The sequence below is a fragment of the Aulostomus chinensis genome, chromosome 19, assembly GCF_037954235.1.
Source record: "Aulostomus chinensis isolate RoL2024-O1b breed Wild chromosome 19, RoL_Achi_v1.0, whole genome shotgun sequence".
In the NCBI taxonomy this organism is placed as follows: domain Eukaryota; kingdom Metazoa; phylum Chordata; class Actinopteri; order Syngnathiformes; family Aulostomidae; genus Aulostomus; species Aulostomus chinensis.
This window is the reverse complement of record NC_141338.1, coordinates 6,583,882-6,609,574: the sequence shown is the minus strand read 5'-3', so window position 1 is coordinate 6,609,574 and position 25,693 is coordinate 6,583,882. Positions and strand designations below refer to the sequence as shown.

General features: G+C 41.6%; 1 protein-coding gene across 4 annotated transcripts in view; it reads right to left on the bottom strand.

The window, feature by feature from the left end:
• LOC147243831 (uncharacterized) overlaps nucleotides 1–25,693 on the bottom strand; it is a 42,340-nt gene that overhangs the window by 8,121 nt on the left and 8,526 nt on the right. For 3 of the 4 annotated variants that reach the window (XM_086186992.1, XM_086186993.1, XM_086186991.1), the window contains 2 exons: nucleotides 16,462–20,255; nucleotides 13,580–13,654 (listed from right to left, as the gene is read on the bottom strand). In XM_086186992.1, the coding sequence (XP_086043118.1) occupies nucleotides 13,580–13,654; nucleotides 16,462–19,415 (3,029 nt within the window). In that variant the 5' untranslated portion in view covers nucleotides 19,416–20,255. The remainder of the gene's footprint in view (nucleotides 1–13,579; nucleotides 13,655–16,461; nucleotides 20,256–25,693) is intronic. The other variant, XM_086186994.1, reaches the window with a different exon arrangement.

The following is a 25,693-nucleotide window of genomic DNA, read 5'->3' as shown; positions in this document are numbered from 1 at the left end:
GAAAGAGCAGAGAAAATACCCTGCATCATATCGCCTCTCATACAAGTGAGGTTAACTGATCACTGAGGAAGGAGGAAGAGGAAATAAAAGCTGGAGTTTACAATCCCTCTTGCGACAGCATGTACCAGTTTACGACTTGACCCGCTATTGTGGTCTCAGTGCTTTGTTTACTCGACAGAGCTGCTGATTGTACCAGGAAAAGATGCTGTACAAAGTGTGTAGACAAGTTTACATACGCGGAATTGGCAGCTAAAAGCAAGGCTGGCATTCCCGGGCATCCGTGATCTGCTCTGCAGGGAAAAAAGCTGCTCACTCTGAATTCACACTAATCACTTGTGTCCTTTGAGAGTGTAGTGTGTGTGTTTGTGTGTGTATGTGTGTGCGCGCGTGTGTGTGTATGCTGCTATTTGTTCACTGCATCTGTCAGGAGCATTCGACAACCTGATTAGTAAATGCTTTGTCACAGAGGAACAATAAAGGACGGTGTAGACCCCTGACCAAGGTTCCTCAATTTCTACATACACATTCACTGAAATGGTAGTTATGGAGCAACAGTATCATTATTTGTTTCTGGCCATCTGGCGAAGACAAAAGTTTTAATTCTCCTTTGTAGATTTGTTTTGTTTTCTGCAATTTTCTGAGGGAAATGTCTGGATCTTTGGGCCCCGAGCGCTCCACTAGCTAATCAATAACTTGGTTCGCTTGCTGTTTGATGCTGGGAACATATTACACATACGATTAAAGCTTTTCCTTTTTCTTTTTTGAAAACAGTTGTCTGCTGCTGGTAACTAGGTTGAAGGGATACAGAATGTAATGAGTTCAAACTTGATAAAAGCCTCAAGGGAAACATTAGACTTGGATGTTAAGTCCCTGTCATGGAAACCTCAAGCAAAACATCGGACTCCCCTTTTCTTCACAGTGGAAAATGACATATTCTAAGATATCGTTGTTGAAGCACTGTACTTAAAGTACAGTCAAAATTATGGTTTGGGTTCAAATAAAATAAAAAAGAATAAAAACATCTGTAAATCCAGAACATCTTACTCTTGGCTCTTGATTCTATGAGTTACACACATAATGATCCGGTTTTAAACCATCAATGCTACATGTACATATTTTGAATTTCCTTTAATGAAGGTGTTTTCTGTCCCTACCTGAACTTAGATCTGTAGAAATGTTTAAACCACACCAAAGCTGACATACATCCTGACAATCATAGGAACCTACTGGAACTAATTGACAAGGACTCATGAAACGACAGAAATCCCCACATTTGCATTGCTTATTCTCAGGTATTTTCTACCATTTTGGAAAAACAAAAAAGAAATTACAGTCCACTTGTGTGCCCAAAGACTAAATATAATCTGATAAGGAAGTGTCTGCATCTCAGAATCTGCAAAGGGCAAAATCGAGTATCAAATTAAATATCAAAGATATGTGCAAATGTGAAAAAAAAACAACTTTATATGGAAGATGTGATAAACACAATCTTTCAAGAATCATTAGGTTCTTCATGTGCTCCAAAAAAGTCAAATTTATACTGAGAGATATTTTCCTGAAATATGTCTATACCCAATTTCAAGACTAAAAATAAAAGAACAAATAAAAGACTATCATTAAAGCGTTCCAAGAGCAGAGAAGTGTGAGCTTGCATGGTAAATCCTTCCTGTTATTGTGGCCAAAGTCGTTTCCATTCAGTTAAAGCCTGTGTACAGAAGTGCAGTAACGCAGTCAAAACGGAGTCTGCATCGATCAGTGTGGAGTGTTGGTATTGAGGAAATTGGACTAAAATCTACTCTTCGGCCTCCTGGGGCTGTTGTGAGCCAAATTTAGTGCAACATATGTGATGAGGTGTGCTCACCCAGTCTGTCCTAACATTCAAGCCAGGATTTTTTTTTTTCTCAGCATTCGCCCACAGAGTTGATTTATCCAAAGCTCAGTGATGGGTAGACAGAGGCTGCAGCCTTACTCCGATATATTCAGTGAGATATTAATTAATAATTTAAAAAAATCATTAACAAAAAATAAGTATAACTTGGTTAATACTATGTTAACATCAAGAATATGCTGTCAGCCAACAACAAAATTAGAGAAATATAAAATATTCATAATCAAATCAATAGTGAATGAGGCCTGCTCCTCATCTGCTATGTGTAAATATATTTTACTGAATCATTTATAAGTCATTTAGTTTTCAGTCCCTCTGATCTCAAGTGTAAACAATTCTGATTATTTAACCTGCTACCACTCGTCTACTGAAACTTTTATACACCCCTAAAGATCTACTGCATATATGTGACTGTAATAGGTACTATCGTGGTAGAAGTACTGGTGAATTAAAAGTCAGAGGGCGATGGCAGGTTGCCCGCAGTACCTGTTTGTCCTCAGCACCACTGAGGTATTGAGTGATGGCTGCTGGAGTGGAAGGTTCAGATGGATGAGTAGCTGTCGGGGAAGTGTGTTTGTGTGTGTGTGTGTGTGTGTGTGTGTGTGTGTGTGTGTGTGTGTGTGTGTGTAAAAGAAAGAGAGAGAGGTAGCGAGAAAGGTGCGACGGCAGGGTGGCAGTTTGCCACCTGGAAAAAAAAAGAATCGACTGGCAGTTTGAATCCATCCTTGTCTGAGTCACGCCCATTCATAAACACACATTAACATACTGGAGCTGTTTGTGTGTGTGTGTGTGTGTGTGTGTGTGTGTGTGTGTGTGTGTGTGTGTGTGTGTGTGTGTGTGTGTGTGTGTGTGCGCGCGTGCGCTTATGTGAAGGCGTGAGTGTTTTTCTTCCTGTCTGACTTCGGGGGTAATGATTCAGAGCTAAGGTGAGCTGTGGGGAGAATAGCTAACCTGGAAAACCAGACCATTTCTCCTGTTTATTATGCAAAATGATCTGGCAAAGATTGCTGCGAGATATTTTTCTACAGTATGGCTGAAAAGAAAACACTGCAGGTCAGGGTTTCTAGGATGTCCAGAGTTTTCCTCACTGGCCTGAAACCATACAAATGATGAGTTTAAAGAATGTAGTTGCCACATTATGGGCCATTGTCCCTACGTAGCGCTTTGCAGGGTTGGGGCTAAATGTCTAAAATAGCTGGTGGGTGGCTAATGTGAGAGTGAAAAACTTTTTGCAGAGATATTTTTGTAATTATTTATCAGAGTAAGTGCGTGATTTCACTAATTTATTCCTGTTTTACCCGTGCGTCCAAAATGACTGTCCTGTATACAGAGTTTTTTCCTCCTTGTATCTACATCATGTGACTTCCTACTTTCATGTGGTCACAATTACAAGATAATAATTACAACTTGATGTCATCAGCCACTTACACATGAATATAAATCATTTTAACTGCTTTCATTTATTTAAAACCTCTCTGCTTCGTCCACTGGGAGGACAATGCTTCAACAAAGTCGAGAGTAACTGAAAATCTTGACGAAATGTGTCATCAAATATGTTCGGAAACTTTCTAAAAACTAAAAAGGCACATTTGTGTCATGCGAGCATGTAGTGAGAGATAAATTTCCTAATTATGTTGAGTTATGTTTTCATTGTGCACAGGGTTGGAGGGATTTTTTTAATAGTTGTGTTTGTAGCAGCTTTTAATTTTAACTGTGGCTGTTCAAGCATCCAAGCCCCATGCGATGATAGCTGGAAGGATTTTTTACAACCTGACAACACAAATCTATGCTTATACATAATTATAAATGATCTCTTACCCATTAATAAACTCCTATTATAAAACGTGTCTATATAATAATAGGTTTCCATAATTCAAGACCAGCTGTAGTGGAAATATTTCTCCCATCATTTACTGATCATGTCTGATAAAGACATATGCACGGTGCCAAACAAGGGAGAGGATTGAGAGTGGGCGCTAGTGACAGAGCTTTAGGGATCTAATTTAGCTGTGGGTGTGATCCTGGTGTGATTAGTATTTATATGACACATCATCCACATGAGGCAGCGCTTCCCTGTTCCACATGCCACTCTTGATCTTCCTCTCTCCTCCCTGTTTCAAAGACGTGGCACAACGGCGATGGGCACCATCTGGCATTCACTGTTGGCACCATTTTGGGTTTGTGATTATTGCCAAGCAGCAAAAACAAGGCTTCTCACTCTCCCTCGGTTTCACACCCACCACTATATCTGTCATTTCTTCACACAAACAATAGCACAGATCCACCTTTTGTAAAGATGCATCTCAAGTTTCCAGTTTCCAGTGAATGGTTTGAGACTAGAAGCTGTTTTTAGATGTATAAACCGCGACATGCCCACTTTTTCTTTGATGGTGTTGTATTGAGAAAAACACAGAGCACACATCAACTACAATAATACGCTTCATTTCTGTTTTCTGGTTTTCTTGCTGTTTAAGTCTTCTACTCCTGCTGGCTGAACAGTTCATCTGTGCACGTTCATATGAATAAGAGTGATGCCTGCAGTGTGTTGTCTTCTCCCTTGTGAGGTGCCTGTTGCTCCGCAGCTCAGCCCTGAAGTAAAGATGGATTACTGCAGAAGAACTGCCTGCCCTGCCCTTTACACATTTCATACACACCACTTCTCCATTATCTGCCTCATCCACGGGGGAAGCGGAGCACACACACATACACACACACACACACACGCGCGCACATAGGTCTGAAAGCTCTGACAGGGTTGTTAGAAAAAGGTCAAAGTCAAGAATCTGACAAATCTTTCTATAGAGAAACGAAAGCCTCTCATATCCAGTTATACTGAAAGCACACCCGCTCTTATTTTTCTCTCATGTTGTCTTTCTATCAGTTTCTTTTTATCTCTGTCTCTCGCTTGTTTCTCTCTCCCTCTCTATTTTTGGTTGAAGATACACAGGGAGGAAGGAATGTGTTCGTGCGCAGATCAATGTCCAGTCAGATATGGAGAACCTGGGTGTTTGAAAGATTAGAGGAGTACAAATCCAGGCTCTGCAGTCGGAATGTCTTGATGTCAACCGGCTTCAGCCTTAATCGCAGGAATCAATAGATGTATTGACTGATTGGATTCTTTAGGGCTTAAGGAGTGTAGTTTTTCACCTGAAAAAACATTTAAAAATATTTTTAATTTAGTATGAGATTTTTTTTTACAATATCAATGCTCTTTTTTGATACTATATTTATGGCTGTTTTCATTCTAATTGCCTCACCAGTGCTGTAAGGATGAACCCACCCAAAAGGTATTCACAGGAAATTAAACTTTTATGTTTATGAATTAATAACTTCAGATTCAGAACAGGACATGGCCCCTGCTTAGCAAGCATTCAGAGGTGGGGCAGCGATCCGAGCCCACCAAGTGGGCATGTGGAGGGGAGCGGACACATCATCTAAACTTGCCCCCTCTTTCCCTCTCTCTCTCTCTTTCTCTCTCCCCAGAGATTAAAGGAGGATGATTCACCCTCCATACAGGGGATCAGGAGGCAACTGCTTGGCTTGAGAACTTTGCTAAACAAAATAAAAATACTAATAATTTTTCAGCAACGAAATATGTTTGGGTGGAAAAGTTGTGCAGAACGGTGAGATTCTCCGAGTCTATTGAGTTGGTTTATGTGTGCAGTCGTTACTACACACATATTTAGTCTTCAGATAAGATAAGATCAACTTTTATTGATCCCCAGGGGGAAATTCAGGTGTCGTATTAGTAACAGCTGATGAGGATAAAACAAGGGGAACAGAATGAGAGGAGACAGGAGGGATTAGATTCAATATAAAGGATACAGAGACAGACAAGAAAAACAATGGCAGTTCGAGAGTGAGAATAGAATAGTATAAAATTATAAAGGATGAAAAATTAGGAATAAAATAGGTCAAGACAAGTAATGCACATATGTACTAGTGAGCAAAGACAGGTACGACATACTTGCTGAATGTCTCCACTGGTTGGAATTAAATGCAGCTTCAAGGAAACATGGTAATAACTGAACACCGTTATCACCAATAAATGGTTCATTCATTCACTGCAGAAAGGGTATCAACGAGCTGGCTTGCAAGGTGCTGCTCTGTCGATCCTACCAAGGACATGTTGGCTCAGGACACCAAAGGTTTTGCTAAATCATCCAAGACTGAAATGTAACTCCAGTGTGGCTCCGGCTGGTGAGAAAAATCTAAACTCCAGCTTAGGCGACAGGATCTGACTTCCTATGTAAGAGCAAGAAATGAGCACAGACACTTCCTGCACTGACACGGAACATTTACATTGGACATACCGTAATCATCATCGCAAACAGCAATCTAGGAAACAGGAAAAAAAAATCCTTTATCTATCTTAGTTTTTTTGTTTCTTCTTCAACTCAATGTGTATGTTTCCCTTCCTCCCTTTTTTAACCTGTATTTTCCTTTATTTCATATTCTATTCAGTCAGGTCTGCTCACCTTCTTGTTATGGTAATGGAAGAGACTGGTCAATGTTTAATGAATGGTTGGAGGCTTGATACAAGGTCAGAAATATCCTTGTGGCAATGAGCATGAGAGGTTCATCTATAATTTGCTCACATATCACTGTGTTTTAGAGGAGCTCAGCTACATGTGCACAAACTTCGGATTTAGATTTATAATCTACGCCAAAGAGGTTGTGCGATTTTGTTAACGCAAAAAGTTAAACACAAATTTGCACAAAAACCCCTGCAGCAATGCAGCTCGATCTGGGATTTTTTAAAAATTTTTGGTAGGATTCTAAATTAATCTGACAAATTGAGTCATGTTAATGAATTTCTCAGCTGACTTTACTTGGACTTTGATAAATACAACAATGTGGCATATTTATGATACTTTTAGAAACACTTCCAGACATAATGATGGTTTCAGTTGTGTGTGTGTGTGTGTGTGTGTGTGTGTGTGTGTGTGTGTGGGGGGGGGGTTATCAGCTTTGCTAAAAGTCCTGGTTAAGCCGGGCATACATTGTATGATTTGAACCTGTTTTCAACCTGATTTCTGAGACACATTTTAGAGTTGGAAAAAATGTCAGTTTTCTTTGGCATTTGCTGGTGTGCATTTTGTGGAGGGGGAACCAGTCAGCTGCTTCTGACTGGCCTCGGAGGAATTTCTCAAATATCAGAAAATTTTGTTGGCTGACTTCACGCTCAGTCGAGGCTGAGCCACTAGTCTGTGCTTCCTTTATTCTCTGTGCCAGCACAAAGTCCGAAAGTGCCACAGATTTGAGGCCAGGTTGGTCAAGCTGTGGTAAAATCATACCTGCATGAATTTTTGAAATTTCCTCCTCCAACACCTGCACGACCAATATGAACTAGACAAATGTTGGCAGGAAATAACCGTTGAAATTTCAGCACACATATGGCTCAGATTAATCAAGTGTTGCCTTGTTAGCGTTATTGCTAGTCGAGTAAACAAACTCCTACCTGCCTCTGAGCTTTTTTATTGGCAATTATCAATACCTGCTACACAGTGTGAGGACTTAAGCAGTCTTGACCGGACTGCAGAAAGCAACAACATAAATCGTGAGCTTTGGCTTCACATCGCTGATGGTTACTCATACTGTAGGAGTGTATGCCCAGCCTAAGTGCAATTCTTCTTTTGGACATCTTTCTGCTTATTTGAATACTGTATGTATAGTGCAGACATTGGTTTCCCTCAATAAGCAGCGCAGAAACACCCTTTCAGGTTCTGGTTCATTTGGCTGTGAAGGGAAAAGCAAAGCTGTAAGTAGCTGCCTATATGCAAACCTGTCTGATGCTCCTCTCACCCCTCTTCCCTGCTGCTCCTGTACCCATTCCAGAGGTGGGAGTTTGCATCACTTCGCCTCATCCCTATTTAGGTGTGAAATGTATTTATATTAAAAGCACAGAAAATGAAGAGGTGTAGGGTGGGGGGGAGTGAGCAGAGGAAGTGACAACACTGGAACAGGCTCCTCTTACTGATGTCTGTAAAATACCACATTCCTCTGGATAAATCTAGGACAACCAGCAGCCGTCAGTAGCCTTGGGCCAGCGTTGGGACCACGGTGAGAGCATTTGAATCGGACTGCTATGCCCTTCTGAGCCACATAAGAAAGTGAATCAAAGGTGGTGTAAGGAAACGTGATCCCAAGCTGAGAAGTGCCACTCTGGAGACATGGAGGTAGACAGAAGCACATTACAGAGGGCAGGCGCAGTGCGAATGAGGCCTGCATGCACCACAGCTCTTTACAGCCTTGAGTGACAGTTGAGACACTATAGATTGCTCTTACAAGTGTCTACACTTTGCCGTACTCAATTCCAATTTATAGTACTTGTTTCTCTGCACATCCCGTTCAGACATATAAAATGTCCTGTAATTCCTGCCAAAATTCCACAACATAACTAATTAATTCTCTCTGAAACACGTCTGGGTAAAGTGCCTGGCATCAATCCTTCACTCACACCCAACCAAACAGAGTTGTCTCCAGGTGTCCTTTAACACTATTATTACTTTTTAAAATCTTTTAAAGCTGCTGTGATTAAATATTAATGGGGATGAATATTTCACTGGCATTTGTTAAAAAAGGAAAAGAGAGAGGGACCGGATGAGTGGTAAGGCAAAAAAGTTGAGATATTAAGATGCACGAAGAGACATCCCAATTTCCTTCCCGATGCCCACTCTCTGGAGTCTCTTATGCTCCACCAACTCACTCTCTGGTCTATCGCTATCGAAGGACAGCGTGTGAGTATCCAGTCCTGTCGTGAAATGTTGTGTCAGTGGAGATGTGCGTCAGGAAGTGCTGATTCATGATGGGTGTGTGGTGAGAATGGGCGAGTGATGAGCTGTTACTGTAGGCGCTGTCACAAAATGTTCATCTCAAGCCCTCCCGATGGATTAGGGTGAGTCTATTGCCCTCATCCTATGATGCTTTTGAGACCCAGAAAAGGAATCGTTCACTTTACCAACACCATGCATATTCATATCAGTGATGTGAAGAGGCATTCATTGAAAAATAGGAGCCTTAGAGAGTCAGTCCAGTCTGTAGATGAGAGGGAATGGGAGAAAACAAAACCAGAGAGAAATGAGGCCACAGTACAGATATCAAACAAGCATGAGTGGCATCCCCACAGATAACAGTCAGCCAGCAGGAAAGAGCAAGAATGCTTCCTCAGCAACCCTGTTCTCAATTATCTGCTGTTCAGCGAAGGTGATGACGGATTGTCTTTGAAAAAAAAAGCAACAAAAAAAAAAGTCTTAGTGGACTTGTAGTTTTGCTCAAAACATACGGTCCAGAGAGTCATTAATCCATCGGAAAGTAGCAGCCTTTTGAGCTCCTGCAGCAAAATACGTGATCGAGCAATAGACAGAAGTGTAGCAGAGATAAAGCGGAGAGCAGATCTGATTAGCTGTCTCCGCACACTCCACGGGGATTAAGCACAACAGTTCCTTGTTAGACCTCCCGACTTTGTTCCATACAGCACATACGCCATTAGCAAAAAGAATGATGGAGGGGGGTGGGGGTGGGGGTTTGGGGTGGGGGCGGTTCACAACAGCGCTCACTAATTAACTCTCTTGCATGGCCACACAATCGGATTCACACATTAATATACAGTTAGTGTGCCATTGGTGCTGGATAAATAATCTACTTCATGCATTATTCTTCCTGTAATACGAGGCCCCTTAAAAGCAGAACAAATGAAGTGCTTATTTATGAGTCTTGGTTTGGTACAAAGTGTTCAAAATGTTACATTCTGTAACCATCTAGTATCTACTTTTGCATGCAAAGTTCCATTTGCATCGTTATAAAAGTTGTGCCCTGATAGCTATCCTGAGTATCTGGAGAACAAAACATTGAAACACAGAACTCACACTTAAGCACATGTGTATCACCCTTATATGTTCATACCATCAACATTCAACCTTGATTTTCAACTTTGACGGATAGAGGGGAATCCCAGGACAGTACTTGAACTGCATTTACCCTGTGAATATTAGGTACATTAGATAAAACTAATACATTATACTACAAAAGCCCTGCAATAAATCCTCCTGTTATGAGGATTACAATGTCCACATTTATTGAATCTGTTGAAAGGTGTATTTATTTTGAAAGCTGCAATTTGTAGTGCAGGGATATATATATATATATATATATATATATATGGGGGGGGGTAATCCTTATATTTTGTCCATTCTATTTTATGAATTACGGTTACCTGCAGAGGGAATTAATCCTGCTGTCACTTTTTGCCATTTCAGACCATTCGAGCTACAACTATAGACTTTGCAACTGACTGCAGCTCAATGGTGAGTTACGATTGTTTTTGAACCACCAAACTTTGCAACATGAGGCCATTGTTCATTTGTCTCTATACCTGTCAAATACAGTATTGTGAGTTATCATTATAACCATGACAACAAAAGTCATGTAACCTTAAAATCCTGGACACACCTGGCTGGTGGTCAGCTGCTGGTCAATGACGGGCCGTTGGTGACCGTCTGTGTCACTGGTCTTTACGTTGTGTCCCACATGTTGGCACTGGCCTGCAGCTTTTCCAGCCCATTGAGCATGCTGAATAAGCAGTGAAGCTGCTGGTGAGAGAAATCACTCTGATTGGCTGGCCAGCTTCAGCATCAGTGCACAAGGCAATGAGAAGTGAGTAAAGAAGCAAGAGTTTCATCAAAAGGGATGCACAAAGCCTTCAATGTCCTCTAGTATTATTATTCCTGACAACACGAGAGCCATTTGCAAATTTTCATCAGACTAAGTCTTGATTAGAAGAATCTTTTTTTAACGAAATAAAGCAAGAATGGTGTGAAAATGGACATGATGGAAATGCAGTTTTATTTACATCCCCAGTCCAAGGACTTTCCTGTTTTGAATGATGAATACAGACTACTGCCCACTGCTGGTATCAAGAGTTATTTCCTAGTAATTAACTGCTGGTGGAAGTCTTTTGGTGTGTTAAAGAGCAATGTTTACCTCGATGTTCTGCCCCATGCCAGGCCACACAACCCCCTTACAGTCTGCCGAATTGTTGTCCACAGGTGGTCCAGACGGCCACCAGATCTATCTAAATATTCACTCATGTTCATGTAAGCCTGGGTATTGAACCTAGGGAACGGTAGGTCTGGGTATTAAACCTATGGAATGGTAGGAGCGGGTATTGAACCTTGGGCTGGGTAGGACTGGGTATGGCCTGGTCATTCAATACTAAATTTCAGTACCTAAACACCAAATCTCTAAGTTGAGATGTATTTATTTCTTGTTGTTCATTTTTGTGAGCGTGTGAAAATGCATTGGTCAAGGTTCCGGGCCTGAGTATGTGCAAATTTTGTGGAACTGAACCTCTAGCCAAGGGTATTTTGTGCCTAAATCTAACCTGAACTCAATTTTAACATTCACACATCATACAACATATTTCTTTGAAGACTGTTTTTTTTTTTTTTTTGGAGGTATTTCTAAAATGCAGGTTACCTATCGCGTCATCTTTCGAAGCACAGGGTCAGTATCGAACATTGATGACTTGGAAATGAGTGTGTTGCTTTTCCATTACACGTCATTATTTCATCCATCCATAATATAAAAAATTGATTACAGGACTTTAAATAAAACTCTGTAGTATTTGATCCTGCCAGGTCATGAGGACAATATATAAATCTGAAGTTATTTGCATTTTTTAAACACATTCCTGTCAGAGCTTTCATCTAGATTGATATTGTGTGCTGTGCTGAGCCGTACTTTTCTTTGAGGACTTAAGACTCCTTCAAGAAGCTTTTTAATTGATGGAATCTGTCTTGTCAGATTTTATGGCTTTTCCATCACTCACTCCTTTTTTCCCAGCCTTCACTTTATCTCTCTCTTTCCCAAACACCTTTTTCTCTAAACCACTGCCAAATTCTCCTTTTAGACTCGGCTCAACTTGAGCCTCAAAGAAAAGAAAATCTCCTCTTTCAAAGCGGGAAAATCCTCTTGTCACACATGAAAGAAGCATGCAGAGTTGACAGGTGATGGAGTGATAAGTTCTCATCTGACCGTAAAAACAAGCAGCTTTTTTATGTCAGCTGCAAAGTGTGATATTCGGTGTAATTATGTAGAGAAACACAAGAAAACACAAAATACAAGAACTGTTGGCAAACTTCTCTCTCAGTAAAGTCTGCATCTTTGTTTTTATACCCTTTCTTCAAGATGAGGAGCTTCTTCACGCTGACATTTCCTCTATGTAGTCTTTTCAAGATGAAGCAGTGTTTAGTTTCTCGATGAATCATTTTGTTTATGGGCCTCTTCTCTCTCGCTCTTTTGTTTCATTTCTAAATCTCCGATGTTTTCCCTCAGATCATTCTCTCCTCCCTCAATGCCTTTCTTCCTCTTCTGCGCCTTGATTGATCAGGTTATAAATAAATTAACGGGAATAACCAGATTAGGATAATGGTTTCGACTGAATCATTTATGTAATTTACAGTAATTCAACATCAGGAATAATGACATTTGCTTGATGATCAGGCTGATGTCAAGCGTGTTATGAAGCCGCAGGAAGCCTTTGGTTGCGCTGATTCATAATAAATGAGAAGAAAAATTTAATTAGTAAAAAGTGATCAGTCGATGTTGCATACCTGCCATATTTCCCAGGTCCCATTCTTAAATACAAAATAGCAATGATAAATCTTAGTCAGTTCCTTTGTTTATGCTTTGTCAGATCTATGACATAATTTGCTTCCATAACCCGTCTCAGGTGTTTCCATAAATGTTTTGATAATCAGAGTACTGCTTGAACACAGTCCTAGTAATTAGCATTTTTTTTATTCTTACTTGTTTAGTGATTTTACTTTGACTCATTCTCAGATAATACTTCTGTTTATTTTCCTCTTCTTTTTATTGCTCTGCAGATGAAAAACCAAGGTCCTTCTTATGATTTCTTCTGTTACTTTTACATAATGTTTTGTGAAGCACTTCGGAAAAGCTTATGTTGTTCCTAAAAGCGCTAAGGAAATAAATTTGACTTGACTTGATTTCTCCTCTCCCTTTGCAAGATTTATTTCTTCAAGTAACCTGTTTTTTTGTGTGATTTTGACATTTACAACGATGAGATGGGGATTTAAATTTCAAAGCAATCCCCACTTTTCTTTCTGCCTGTCTTCACCCTCCTGTAAACTGTGAAACCATGTTTGTTAATTGATTGATTTCAATTCAAATCTCAGCAGAATTATTATGCAGTAGATCTGCCTGTGTGTGTGAGTGCGTGTATTTGCCTGTGTGCATCTGTGTGTGTGAAGGAGAGATAAGGAGGGTAGAAAATGAGGAGAACAGAGGAGTGAAGAAACAAAGTGGGCAAACGAGTGCACAACTGAAGTCTGTATTGTTTCTCACCTCATTAAATTTGAGGGCGAGAGCATGAGAGTGCATGTGTGATAAATCTTTCTGTCATAACTGTGTTCAGTGATCAAACCTGCAGCAGTATTTGTGTGCGCAGCGACCGGCCATACTCAAAGTGCTGCATCCGTCTGTGCTGTCACACAGAGCAGAATGACAATCCTACCAAGCCATAAAACTGAATTCCCAAAACTGATGTGATTCAAAATGACAGCATGATGCACATAACTGCGCACCCAGACACGCAATGTGCCCTCAATGCTTAAATGTAAAACAAGCAGTAAATATGCAGTAAATGTACACACACATGTACTGACATACCTGTAGATGATGCAGGCACAGTCCCTGCAGGTCCCACAGTTCTCAATGTCCTGTCCAGTCCTGTAGGAATGTCTTCTGTTGAGAAGCACGGAGATGACATATCAGGGGTACAAGAGTAATGTTGTGCGTGTATGTGTGTGTGTGTGTGTGTGTGTGTGTGTATTATTAAGCCACTTTTGGGGACACAAACCAGCCTGGAGAACAGTTGAGGACAAAAGCTGTGTTAAATGCTAATTTAAGCTTAGTTTTAGGGTTAAACACGTAGTGGTTAGGGTAAGTCTCCAGAGTATGAATACAAGTGTCTGTAAATACCCCAAATGTGACTTAAGTAAATGTGTGTGAATGTGTGTTTGTGTGTACCAATAAAAGACAGATTCAGGTTATCTTCTCCCTTGTTAAACTGATGTTTTAGCCCACACACCCCAGATATTCCAATCCCTTCTCTGAAATCACCCCTGATCATTTTTTAATGAACGAAACCTCTTCCAACAGGCTCCGGCTGTTACGTAAACCATGACTCACTATTTCACTCCAGGCATAAAATAATGCTTATGAGGTAAAAGTCAAGTTTGCATGCATTAGACTTAGCCCCATCACTAAATTCTTATGCTGGAACACGCACAATCAGAAAAAGTGACTTTATGAGACAGAATTTTGTGCAGTCCCATGTTGAAACGTCTGCAAAATGTAGTGTTGGTATTAGTGTTAAAACTGTGATTTGGATTACGCTGCTCAGATAAAAGTCAAGCCTCACCATGGATACACAGGCACACATCCATCTGTGCCTATCCTGTCCTATCCTTGAGTTTTATCATCATGTTTTTTTTTGGCATGATAAGGTGGGAGAAATTACTAAGCAGCTTACAGAAGATTAATTAAATGATGATGAGGATAGTAGAGGGTTTACACTAAGAGGCATGAAGCATCTGAAACTACCAATATGATGACAGCCAAATGCCGATTTCTATCTGTCGCCGCCTGCTGCATACATGTGCGAAGAAAAAGCGCTGCTGCAAAATAGGTGCGACCAATCTCCCAAAAAGCCCCCCGCAGTCTGACATGACATAAATTCTTTAGCATATCAAGAGTTGAAAGTTGCATGACTGACATGTGAATTCATCGAAATAATTACAGATGCTCCCCTGCCTTCTGCTTCGCTTTCAATCTGGTCTTTTGCTTTTTTCTTTCTTCTGCTGCTATTTTCGCCACTTCTTGCCTTCTTATCAAACTCACATAATATTTACGGTGATTGTAATGCTGGGATTGGCTAACAATAGAGGAGCTGTATCTCAGTAAAGCTTAGGAACAACAACTATCTATAATATTCACAGCACATGATGCAAGGAGGTTATTACCGCCAAGTTGTGTGGATATTTGGTGAGATTAATGTGCCCAAAACAACCATTGTTAACTCCATTCCAGGAAAGAATGCTATGATCATATTCTCACAGTTTCCCCTTATTTGTTTTCATGAGGTGGAAACCAGATTCTTAATTAAGAAATTTACTGACTTGGCATAAACCCCAGCTTCTCAATTATGAGCGCATGTTATTTTGGACACCTGGTATAAACAGCTCCCACTGTTCTTTCCTCTGTCGCTGTCTTTCTTATCTGTCTATCTTTCTTATTCAATAAATGTTAACAGAACAGTGGATGTTAAAGTTGGCTGCAGACAAACAGATGGCTCTTCACACTACACTTGGCCCTGAGCTGAGAGCCCCTATTAGCCCAGGGTTTACAGCGCCATTGGCCCGAGGCGTCCAGTCATTTCACATTTACAACTTCAAATGTGGGATAGCTCCTCATTTGGCCTTGGGCTTTCACACTACATTGAAACCCAGACAAACCCTTTTCAAACCCTTGATTTAACCCTGGGCTATGCAACATTTCACACTGTTGTTAATGCTACCTTTGAACACTACATTGAACATGAAATGGTGCAGAGAACAAATGGGGCGATCCTGGGTCATCTACCCAATGATGTGTCTGTAAAACGGGGTATGGACCAAGAAAAAGTCGGTCAAAGTAACATGGAGATTAAGTAAGTGAACAAGGTTTATTCCCAAATACATTTGAACTTAGTACAACATGGAAATCCAAAAAGGTACATTAATTTCCCAATCAAGTTGTGACAGAGCCACTGTGTGCCTTGTGTGGGTACTTGGGCATTGAATTTAACACTGAAAACTTGCTGCACATCAACTACAAATCCTGCTTTGGTGCAGCATGTATTTTTTTAAGTAAAGACAAAATCATTTAATAACAGATCTGGGGGTTTTACATGTTTTCTGACATCAAAACAATGTAATATTATAAAATAGAGTGTGGGGGAATGTGATTAAGAACATAGTCACGATAATTAAATTGATCAATCAAAAGATGAGTGGAATAAAAAAAATCATAATGAAAATAACTGCTTCGCAAAGTAAACTGTCGCAGCACAGTGGTAATGTTACACTGGAATGTACCACAAAGGTTTTTTAACTGATGCTGCATTTTATTCTAGCACCCATTGAGTGCCCTTTTTTGATCACATTACAATTTTAGTATTCAGAACCCCAGACTCTACACAGTCTTCTTGTCTCTCTGAATATGGCCTTAGTGTGAAACAAAGTTTAACAAGCCTTTAAAGACTTGGAATTTAGGTTAGCGCAGGGCTAATTAGATGCAATTATGAAAAGCCTTTAAAGTAACTAATGTCAGCAGTTGGCTGACGATAATCTTTTAATAATAGAGTAAGTATGCTATTATGTAAACATTATGACCTTACCAAAGCCTGATTGATCGTTTTTGGTTAAAACAGATTTGAAGCTAAACTCAGTTTGCAGGCATGAACTTTTCACTCTTGCAATGTAAACTACTGAAATGAAATATTGCCTCACCCATCTCTCTCAGCTTCTTTCTTCTCAAGGTCTTGAATGACATCCAGTAGGACCTTAATGGTATTCTGGCTAGTCTCCAGGACCCCCTCCAGGCTGTGGAGCTGGTTCTGCAGGCTACGAATATCACGCAAAGGCCCATTGGGACTCAGGAGCTTTTCTGTTACCCTGGCCGGGTCTAATTTACACCTGGCTCCAGACACTAATCCTCCCAGAATTTCCTGGACCTGTCTTAGTGTATCAGCCTGGGTGGCAGTTAGGGGTCCAGCGGTAGGCCTCTCCTCGGAAGCAGAGCAACCTCTGGCTCCAGAGCAGCCCTGCTGGTTTGGAGGAAGAGGAAGTTGGCTTTTGGGGGCATTGGCTCCTGAGCAGAGCATTTTGTGTAGTGCCCCAAGCTGAGCCTGGGCTGAGCTGAGACAGCTGGGCTTAAAACAGGCCTTGGCAGGAGAGGATGAGGAGGACTGCTTTTCTCCCTTCATCACAGAAACTGGCGGAGTTTGAGCTCTGTGCTTCAGAGAGCTGGCTCTCTCACAGAGCTTTGGTGAGTCTGTACATTTTATATCTTCCTTTTTCTCTGTCTCCTTGTCTTTATCCTTCTCTGTGGCCTTGCTGTCTGCCCTGAGCATGGGTGTTCGGACTGCAGGACCTGGAGGATCATTTCCCTTTTTACGTGGTGTGTATGGTGGAGGTGGTGGGGGAGGAGGTGGAAGTCGAATGCCCCTCTTATCCTGAGAATTGAAGGGGGTCTGAGAGGGGGGGGTGTATGGTGGTGCAGCACGAAATTTGGAAGAGTATAGAGGAACAGCTTTAGTTGGTGTTGCACAAGGTTGTGTATTTGGAAGAGCAGACGGATACGTTTTCACAAGTGGAGGCGGAGAAGTGCAAGATTTTAGTTGTGGGACTGGGGAGGAGTAAGGGGTTATGCCTATGCTGGCAGAAGAGGTATTTTGCAGAGCTTGACATGGGATATTGCAATGAGATACAGTTTGTATGAGAGTGGCGTAAGAAGGCGAAGCAGAATTCTGGTGAGGGGGGACAACTGGGTGTGTTGTGGTGTAATATGATATGGAGGTGCAAGTCAAGGCAGTCTGAGTAACAAATGTACATGGTGTTAAATTTGGTGCAGCATTAGATGCGTTGTGTGTTGATTGCTGTTCTACATTTGGGGTAGGGGTTCGAAGTCTTATAAGGTCAAGGGGAGTCACATAGGGGGTTACAGTTGGGGTTGGGGTTGAACAGGTGAGGGGAGTTGATGATACTAAGTTGGAGATAGGGGAATGTTGAGTAGGGCATGGTGCAGCTAAGGAAGAACTGGAGCAGACAACAGCCATGCTGGTCGTTGTTGGTGGCAACACAACAGTATAATAAGGGATAGGATGTTGAATAACAGAAGATGCAGAGGTGGAGCAAGGAACGGGCAGTACGATGGGTGGAGGTGGGCTGGCACAAGCTGGCCTGGCTGAAGAGGAACAAGATGGCTTAGCGCAGTGTTCAGGAGTTGGTGTTGGTGCATTTGTAGTTGGTGGAGCAGTAAAGTAAGGCACAGTAGTTATTTGGGTGGTGGTGGGCTCTTGTGTTGTGGTTGGGGGTTGAGGGCTATCAGATTGAATTTGTATTGAGTTGGGTGGTACCGTCAGAGGTGGGGAAGCACAAGGACTGTGAGTTTGAGTCTTAGTAGTGCCAGGTTGATGATTAGGAGAAGAGTGATGGAGAGATTCTGTTTGTACTTGAGTGGTACACTGTTCAGCATTTGATGGTAATGATGAGTGAGAGTTTCCGGTGTGATGTTGAGATGTGGATTTTTTGTCAGTTTGAAGTGGCATCTGACGTTTACTCTCAGTTTGACTTTGGGTGGTGCAATACTTTGAATTTAGAGGTGGGCAGGGGCTTTCAGTTTGAACTTGAGTGGTACAGAGTTTGGTATTTGAGGGAGGCAGGGATTGACTGGGGCTTTCAGTCTGAGTGGGTGTGGTGCAGTAGTACACTTCCTTTCCAGGATCACTTGTTGTCCTATTCAGCCGCTTTCTCCTCCTGACCAATGAAGGAGTGATGCTTCCCTGGCGCTTGGGGCCATCTCTGCAGGATACAGAGGGACAGTGACATGGCTCAGTGTTGTGAAGGACTGATGGAGGACAGCTGTGCCTTGAGTTTTTTATGACAGCAACAGTCGATTTCATTTCTGTCTTAGAGACTTTGGACCTCCGTTCGACCACAGTTCGATCCACAGTTCGCTCCACAGGCCCAGGAGGACCGTTCTGATCTTTGGACACAGGCAGCAGCACATGATTATGTGAAAGGTACTCATCTTGAGAGTCATGTTCATCATCCCCATCTATTCCAACGGAGTCCCCAAGGCTGTGGCTACGTGCGTGGGTGGAAGAAAGGGACTGGGGCTTTTTTAGGCATGGGGAGGTTTGGATGGCTGTGCTGGTGCTGGTACTGGGCTTGCGTGTCATTGGCAAAGTTAGGGAGTTAGTCTGTGGTGGAGCCCAGCATCGACGTGTAGGACCTGGTGTTAATGGATGAGGAGGGGCCCTAGCTAAAAAAGCAGCCACCACCTCAATAGTACTTGCCATGTCCCCACGCACTGCCCCCACCACAGAGGTTTGACCAGGTAGATCATCAGTCAGTGGTCCATCCCTCTCAGTCCAAGGCTTGGGGGACCTGCTGCTGTGTTTACGAAGAGGATGTGGGCTGTCACAGTCTGTGGCAGGCCTCTGATGGCTATTGTTTTCTCCTGTTCCGCTGTTGCCGCTGCTGCTGCTACCATCTTCCAGGTCTTTAAAGCGGACCTGGTGGGTGCGGTTACGTCGTCGCTTGAGACGACTCTCAATATCTGGGGAGTCTCGATTGAGCAGCACAGAGCGCACAGTCATTGTTCCTGGCAGTTTATCTGCCAAGGTGCTCTTGCCGTTGGTTTGGCCTGTGAGCAAGAGGTTGGGCTCTTTGCTCACCATTTCTTTTGCCTCTCTCTGTCCCCCAACATCCAAAGGCTCTGCAGGCAGTTTGATGTTATGAAGGCCTAGTTGTGTCAGTCAGTGTGTCAACAAGTAAAGTAATCTCCCACTTGCAATATATTCATTACAACTGTGAGAAATCCATACAATTGATTGACTGAGTTCCGCTTTCATCCCAGAGCAAACTCAATACTGCTCGTTCTCTCTTTAATGGATTGTGCGCAGGTTATCACAGATTTATACACAAAGGACCAACTTTGCAATGAAGATTGTCCTCAAGAAAAGATGAATTCCGATAATTACGGCTCAAGATGAAGCAATATTAAGTAGAGCAAGTAAAAATTAGGTATAGATCACGGTGATAAATGTTAGCCCAAAGAATGGGTCTTTCTTTACACTTACACTTGTACAAAAATAAATATATGCAGCATCAAATATTCTTCAAATTGCGCATGTGAGTTGTGTCCAAACTGTTCTGGGTCTTCTGAAGTTGAACATTTTGCTACTGATTCTAGTTTTTCTGTAACTTTCCAGGGAGGTTAACTCCGGAACCGGAGAGGTTACGAGCCAATAAGCAGGGTGGAAGGGAATGCAGCCTGTCCATCCCTTCTACGTCCATCACATTGGCTTGTCTTCTTCTCCACCTGTTTTGTCCCCTGGGCCCTTAAAAGATTGGATGGCCAAAGTACAGGATGGGCCTGCATGCTTCCCCATAATGGCCTATCTCTTTCAACTTTTTTGTTCTCACTTCCTTCCTTTTATCACGCGCTTTCAATCTTCTTTTCTTTTCGCAGCACTCTCAGTGACTCATTCTCTCATGGTTGAAGACAGTGTGAGCTCCTAAAGAGAGCAGGAAGACAAAGAGAGAAAGGAGAGGTGTAAGAGACTGTAATTGTTTCCATCTTATTGCATTTCCATTGAAACACAATGTGTTTGTTCCTCTGGGTAATGAAGAAGATATAAGATAGGCAGCTATTTTAAAAATGCATGAGCACAGGGTCAACACAGAAAGGAAAAAGTGAAGATCAATCAGAAAAAGTAATGAAAGGACAGAGGTGGCAAAAGAGGAACAGCGTATGGAGAAAACACTGGGTACATCATCAACCATAGCGGGATACTCCTTCAAAACAAGTGAAAAACAAGAAGATCCACTCACACTAGCTGAAGGGCATACTTCTAGTTTACATCTGTGTGATATTAATCTAAAGTGTAGGTATTACTAACAGTATTCTTAAAGTCCCCCTCAAGGCAAAAGTGTGTTTTTGGTCAACTTCCTCAAGCTGAATGTTTCACTGAGCAGAATGATGTGCAGAGTTTAGAATGCTGCATCTGTTTTCACATTCGGTTACATAGTACATTTTCTCTGTGCTCCTTGAAAATCTGATTTTAAGGGGGAGCTTATAATAGCAGGATTTGTGACATCACAAGTATTTCTGAAGGGCCAGACCTGGAGGAAAGCCTCCAGAGCACAAATACTGAGAAAGGACTTTTCAGAGAAGTTGGAGACAAATATTGAAATTGATTTTGGATATCGTTATATTTTGATATTAAATACAAGGAAAGTAATTATTTTCTTCAATCTTTTCTATTGCTTATATCTACTTAGTCATTACTGCTGATCATTTATTAAATATATTTATTAAAAAAAAACAGTAGTCATCCCTAAATTAGTGCAAAAATATCAAGGTATTTGGTGAAAAATATAGATATTTTGAGTTTTTACCCATATCTCTCATTCCTCACACACACATTGGAAGAGGATTTTAAATGACTTAGATAGCAAAAGCACTGGTTGTGTTGAGTATTTCTCTCATGAGCACACAATGTGACTGTTATCATATTCCTCATATGCGTGTGTCTTACAGATTTTTTCCTTCTCCCGCACAGTCTGTGGCCCTGCTACGTATCAGTCCATGATGATCTGCCATGGTGACATCCTCTCTGATTCATCTGGTCACTGTGTGACAGTCTGTCCGCCACGCTGTAGTTAGTAGTATGTTCTCGTCACTCTGATTCTGCAGTCTGTTTTTGACAATCTATGGCCTTGTTACGTATATGTATCACTTCCATTTCCTGTCTGTGCTACTGGCAGTCAGGCGTAATGCTGTTGTTCGCTTTACAAGATCTATGGATCTGTGCCTTGTTATCTGCCTCTGATAGCCTCAGACACTGACAGGCCTGGGCTGATTGTGCGCGAGTGTGACTGGCCGTTACTCTGTTCCCCTCTCGTTGGCGGGAGGGGTAATTAGTGACTCCTTCACAGCTCCCAGGTTATTTAGGGAGAGAGATACCCGAGGGGCTGCCAGTTTTATTTATGTCCACTGTTTCTCTCTAGCTGATGATGTGGAGGATCTTTGGTACAACTGCAGCCCCCATCGTCAACCCCTTAAAAAAAATGGTTATTGGGATTAATTGTGATTAAAGTCACAGCAGGCTTGAGGGGAAATACCCCATTCTCAGATATATCATTTGATTTAGAAACAATCAGCGGGATTCCTGTTCGTTTAACTTTCTCAGCGTGTGCAGGTCACCCGCCAAAGTGTGATTCAAACACAAGACATTCTAGGTAATGGTACACACTCACTTAGGCATGAAAGTCTTGCAATAGCTAAAAAAATCCCCAAAGCAAATATAAATAAGAAATACTTTAACATAGATTGTCCTTTGACCTAGATGGTGATTTTCTGTCTTGAGCCTCCCTGGATAAAACCATGTTTCCACTCCTCCTATTTTTCATTAATATCCCATTTCACTCAGGTCGTCAGTCTTCCTACCCATTTCTTGTAAAAAGCACTCTACTTTCAACCTTCACCCTGACAGATTTTCCTCTGAGCTTCATCCACCAGTCGCTGGGCCATTACCCTTACTCATTCTTCGCAGTGTCATCCTGATCCTAGCCTCTTTCAATCTTCTTCCATCTGGCCCCTCTCCTTTTTTCTTTCCACCCTCGTCACTCGTAGCTTTCTTCCTTCCTCCAACACCACTTGCAATTTCATTCTGTTTGTTCCATGGACCCTCCCCTCAACAGTTACTCCCTCTCAGTCTGCAAACAACCCCCCGATCAAAATTTACACTGACAATTTAATGAATCTAGATGCTCTTTATGCTGTATGGGCTTGTGGCTGAGCCCAGCCTTTTCCCACATGTGACATTTTCATGTTGAGGTTTATTGGCAGGCAGGAGATAAATCACCAAGCAGGAGGAAGAAGGTGTGCAACGGCATAATGCCAGCAAGGGTAATAACTCTTTGAGGTTATTATTTAAGCGTTACTATGGCCTCTCTAGCTGCTTACCTCTGTGAGAAGATTTTACAGTGAATATAGGTTTCTATCTTCTTTTCCTCTGCGTGTGCGTGTGCGTGAGATGAAAATGCTAAGGTCACATCTGATCTCCCTGTGCAAAGCCGCAAAACATATCAGATATATTTAAAATACAAGAGGCCGGGATTGTGGTTGCACAGATCTCATAATATTCTCTATCAGGGATGTTGCGTCCATGCCAGTAACACACCTTGGGGTCTCACTGTGCTGAGGAGGTGGAAGGTACTGTGGATTGAATTGTTATGTAAAAGCATGTCAGATCAGATCGTCTAGGCACGCTTAAATTTGTCAGACAGGACCGAGATGAAGAGGAGGCAGAGAGAGGAAGAGGAAGGAGAGGAGGTAGACATGCTTGGTTATATTTAGAGATGTTATGAGACACAACTAAGAGGAGTAGGAATAAGCAGGAGGGAGAAGGGGTGGAGGGAGACAGACAGGCAGAGGTAGGGGGACAGGGAGCAAAGCAGGAGGGAACAACCCCCAGCAGCAGAGGAAATGTCATGGTTAGGGTTCAGTGAAGTGGTAAATCAGGAGCATCAGCGTGTCAGGGCATTTAAGGAGGAACTGGAGAGGAACTAAGAAAAGCTATATGATCAGTTGTTGGCCCTGTGAGCACAAGGGAGTGTAAGAGTTATACCTGTGCTCTGTCAGAGGAATTTACAGCACAGTCAGCTCACAGGATAGATGTATTGTGCATGAGTCTTTTTGTTGTTTGTCCAAAGAGATCTCACATTCAAGAACAACTCCCTGAGGTTGATTAATATTTTGTTAGGTAAGCATTGCGTGTAGCGCTGCACAGCCATGTCTCAAACGGGGGGTGGTTTTTATTTGATACAATAAAACCAGCAAGCATATTAAAAATGCAGATGTAAACCCATAAAGGACATAGTGGGCACAATGGAAGAGGAGGTATTTGTGTAAACAGATCCGCATGCATACATATAAAATGCTAAAACAGGGGTCACAACATCATCTGCACATTGTGAAAAGAAATCTGAGCTACGTTAAGGATTAAAGCAAAAGGGTGCACAGATAAAAAGCAGGGAATAGTGTGCAGCTTCATCAGACTGATGAAATCTTACGCCTGATCATGCTTAAAAAAACAAATCGAATTACTGAAACAAACGCAAATTAAATTGTGGGTCTTAATTTATTACATATCCAACGCAACACAGTGAACACAGCCCTTGTTATTCCTATCGGACAGTAATGCAATAGGCACAAGAGGTAAACGCCGGTTTGTTTGTTTATGACTGTGTACTGGCATCCAATTTGGCCAGTTACATTCAGCCATCACAGCAAGCCATATTTCTCCAAGCACTATAGCTGCAGCAGAGCTTTGAAATAAGTCACGTCCAGATGGGTTTTTTTTCCTGCTTCATCTCCGATAATCATGAGAAAGTCTGCTGTTGCTTAAGTATCAAGCATGCCCCCCTCCCACAATACTCTCAAAAAATATTTCATGTTAGAAAATACAAAGTCAAATTTTGCTTCAGCTTGGATTCCAAATCAACCTCTCTCTGTATTTGCAGGATGTCTAAAGGGGCCACTGTTTGATTTCATACATGTCAGTGTTAAGAGCCTGTTCCTGCTTATTGGTTTAAGCCTTTATGATAAATTCTGTTAAAAAAAATACCAATGTAATAAATATTTTGGATTTCGGGAAAAAATGTGGATGCCATTAAGAGGCATAAAATTGGATTCATTTGTCTTCATCAAAATCTGAAATTGTCAGAGCTGTATACTTTATAGTTGTATGATTAATCACAATTAAAAAATAATAATAACCCTATAATAATGCTTACTCATGTTTCTTTTTGTCAAGTATTTATTTGAGCAGTTTAGATTAAAAGAGTAAATCTTTTTTTATAATTATCATGATTAATCCTCCTCGCCATCTTTTACTGTATTGCTGAAATTATTCTTTTGTTCAGATTGAGTCCATTCCTGTTGTAGGAAATGTACTAAATACGTAAACTTATGTATCCCGAGGTTTTTCAGCTGTTAATAAGCACTTGCACTCAAACCTGCTAAATCACAGGCCGGCTCATTGCTAAAGAGCACATTGTAGCCACCCTATTTGCTCCAGTTTCCTTGAAGGATGGCTGGATCGCTTCTAACTTTTAGGATGTGACTGCCAGAAATGATTTGTTCCATCTGTCCTCTTTTGACCAAAATCCTCTGTCTAATATCAAAGCCCTACACTGTATGTAGGCCACTGGTTTGTGATAAGCATACTTAAACAACTGTGAGCAAATGTGTGGATGGTTGGGTATCTGTGAAAGAAATCCAGAGTCAACACTGTCGTTGACTCACTCTGCAGTCTAACTGTCTCTGGCTGGTTAGTTTTTTAAAAACTTGAGATTTTTTGTCTCTCTTCCTTGTTCGAGATTTGGGATTCAAATAGTTGGAGCAGGTGCAGGTGGTATGACTGACGTGTCCAGTGCATAGCGGCACACTACGTATCCATATAGCACAATTCACTCCCTGAGGGTTGCTCTCTCCTGGGCTGTCGTGCTGCAATGTTCCTGTCCAAACTAATGTCCTGAGAGTACATCATGTTGTGTTACTTATAAACATAAGCTGCTGTCAAGCCAGAAAACCCCTGGCCAGCAAACAGACACATCCTTAAAGCAAGGAGAGAGAAAATGAAAGTGAGAGAAACTCTGTTAAATAAAGAGCGTTATTTAAGTGGCTAAGACGGTAGACTGGGCAAAAGCAGAAATCTGGAGACCCTTAAAAGACACACTTATGAGATAAAACATCAGTGGGTAGCCTGAAAAAGTGTCTCTTAACTTAAAAGTATCGTTTCTTCACACTGAAAATGTACAGCTGTGGATGGTGAGTGCATATTTGCATACATTTGTATGGAACTGCATGCATGCATATGAAAATGCAATTACATGTCCATGCATGCATGTTAAAGATAACTATGAGATAAGTTAATTGGGAAACATG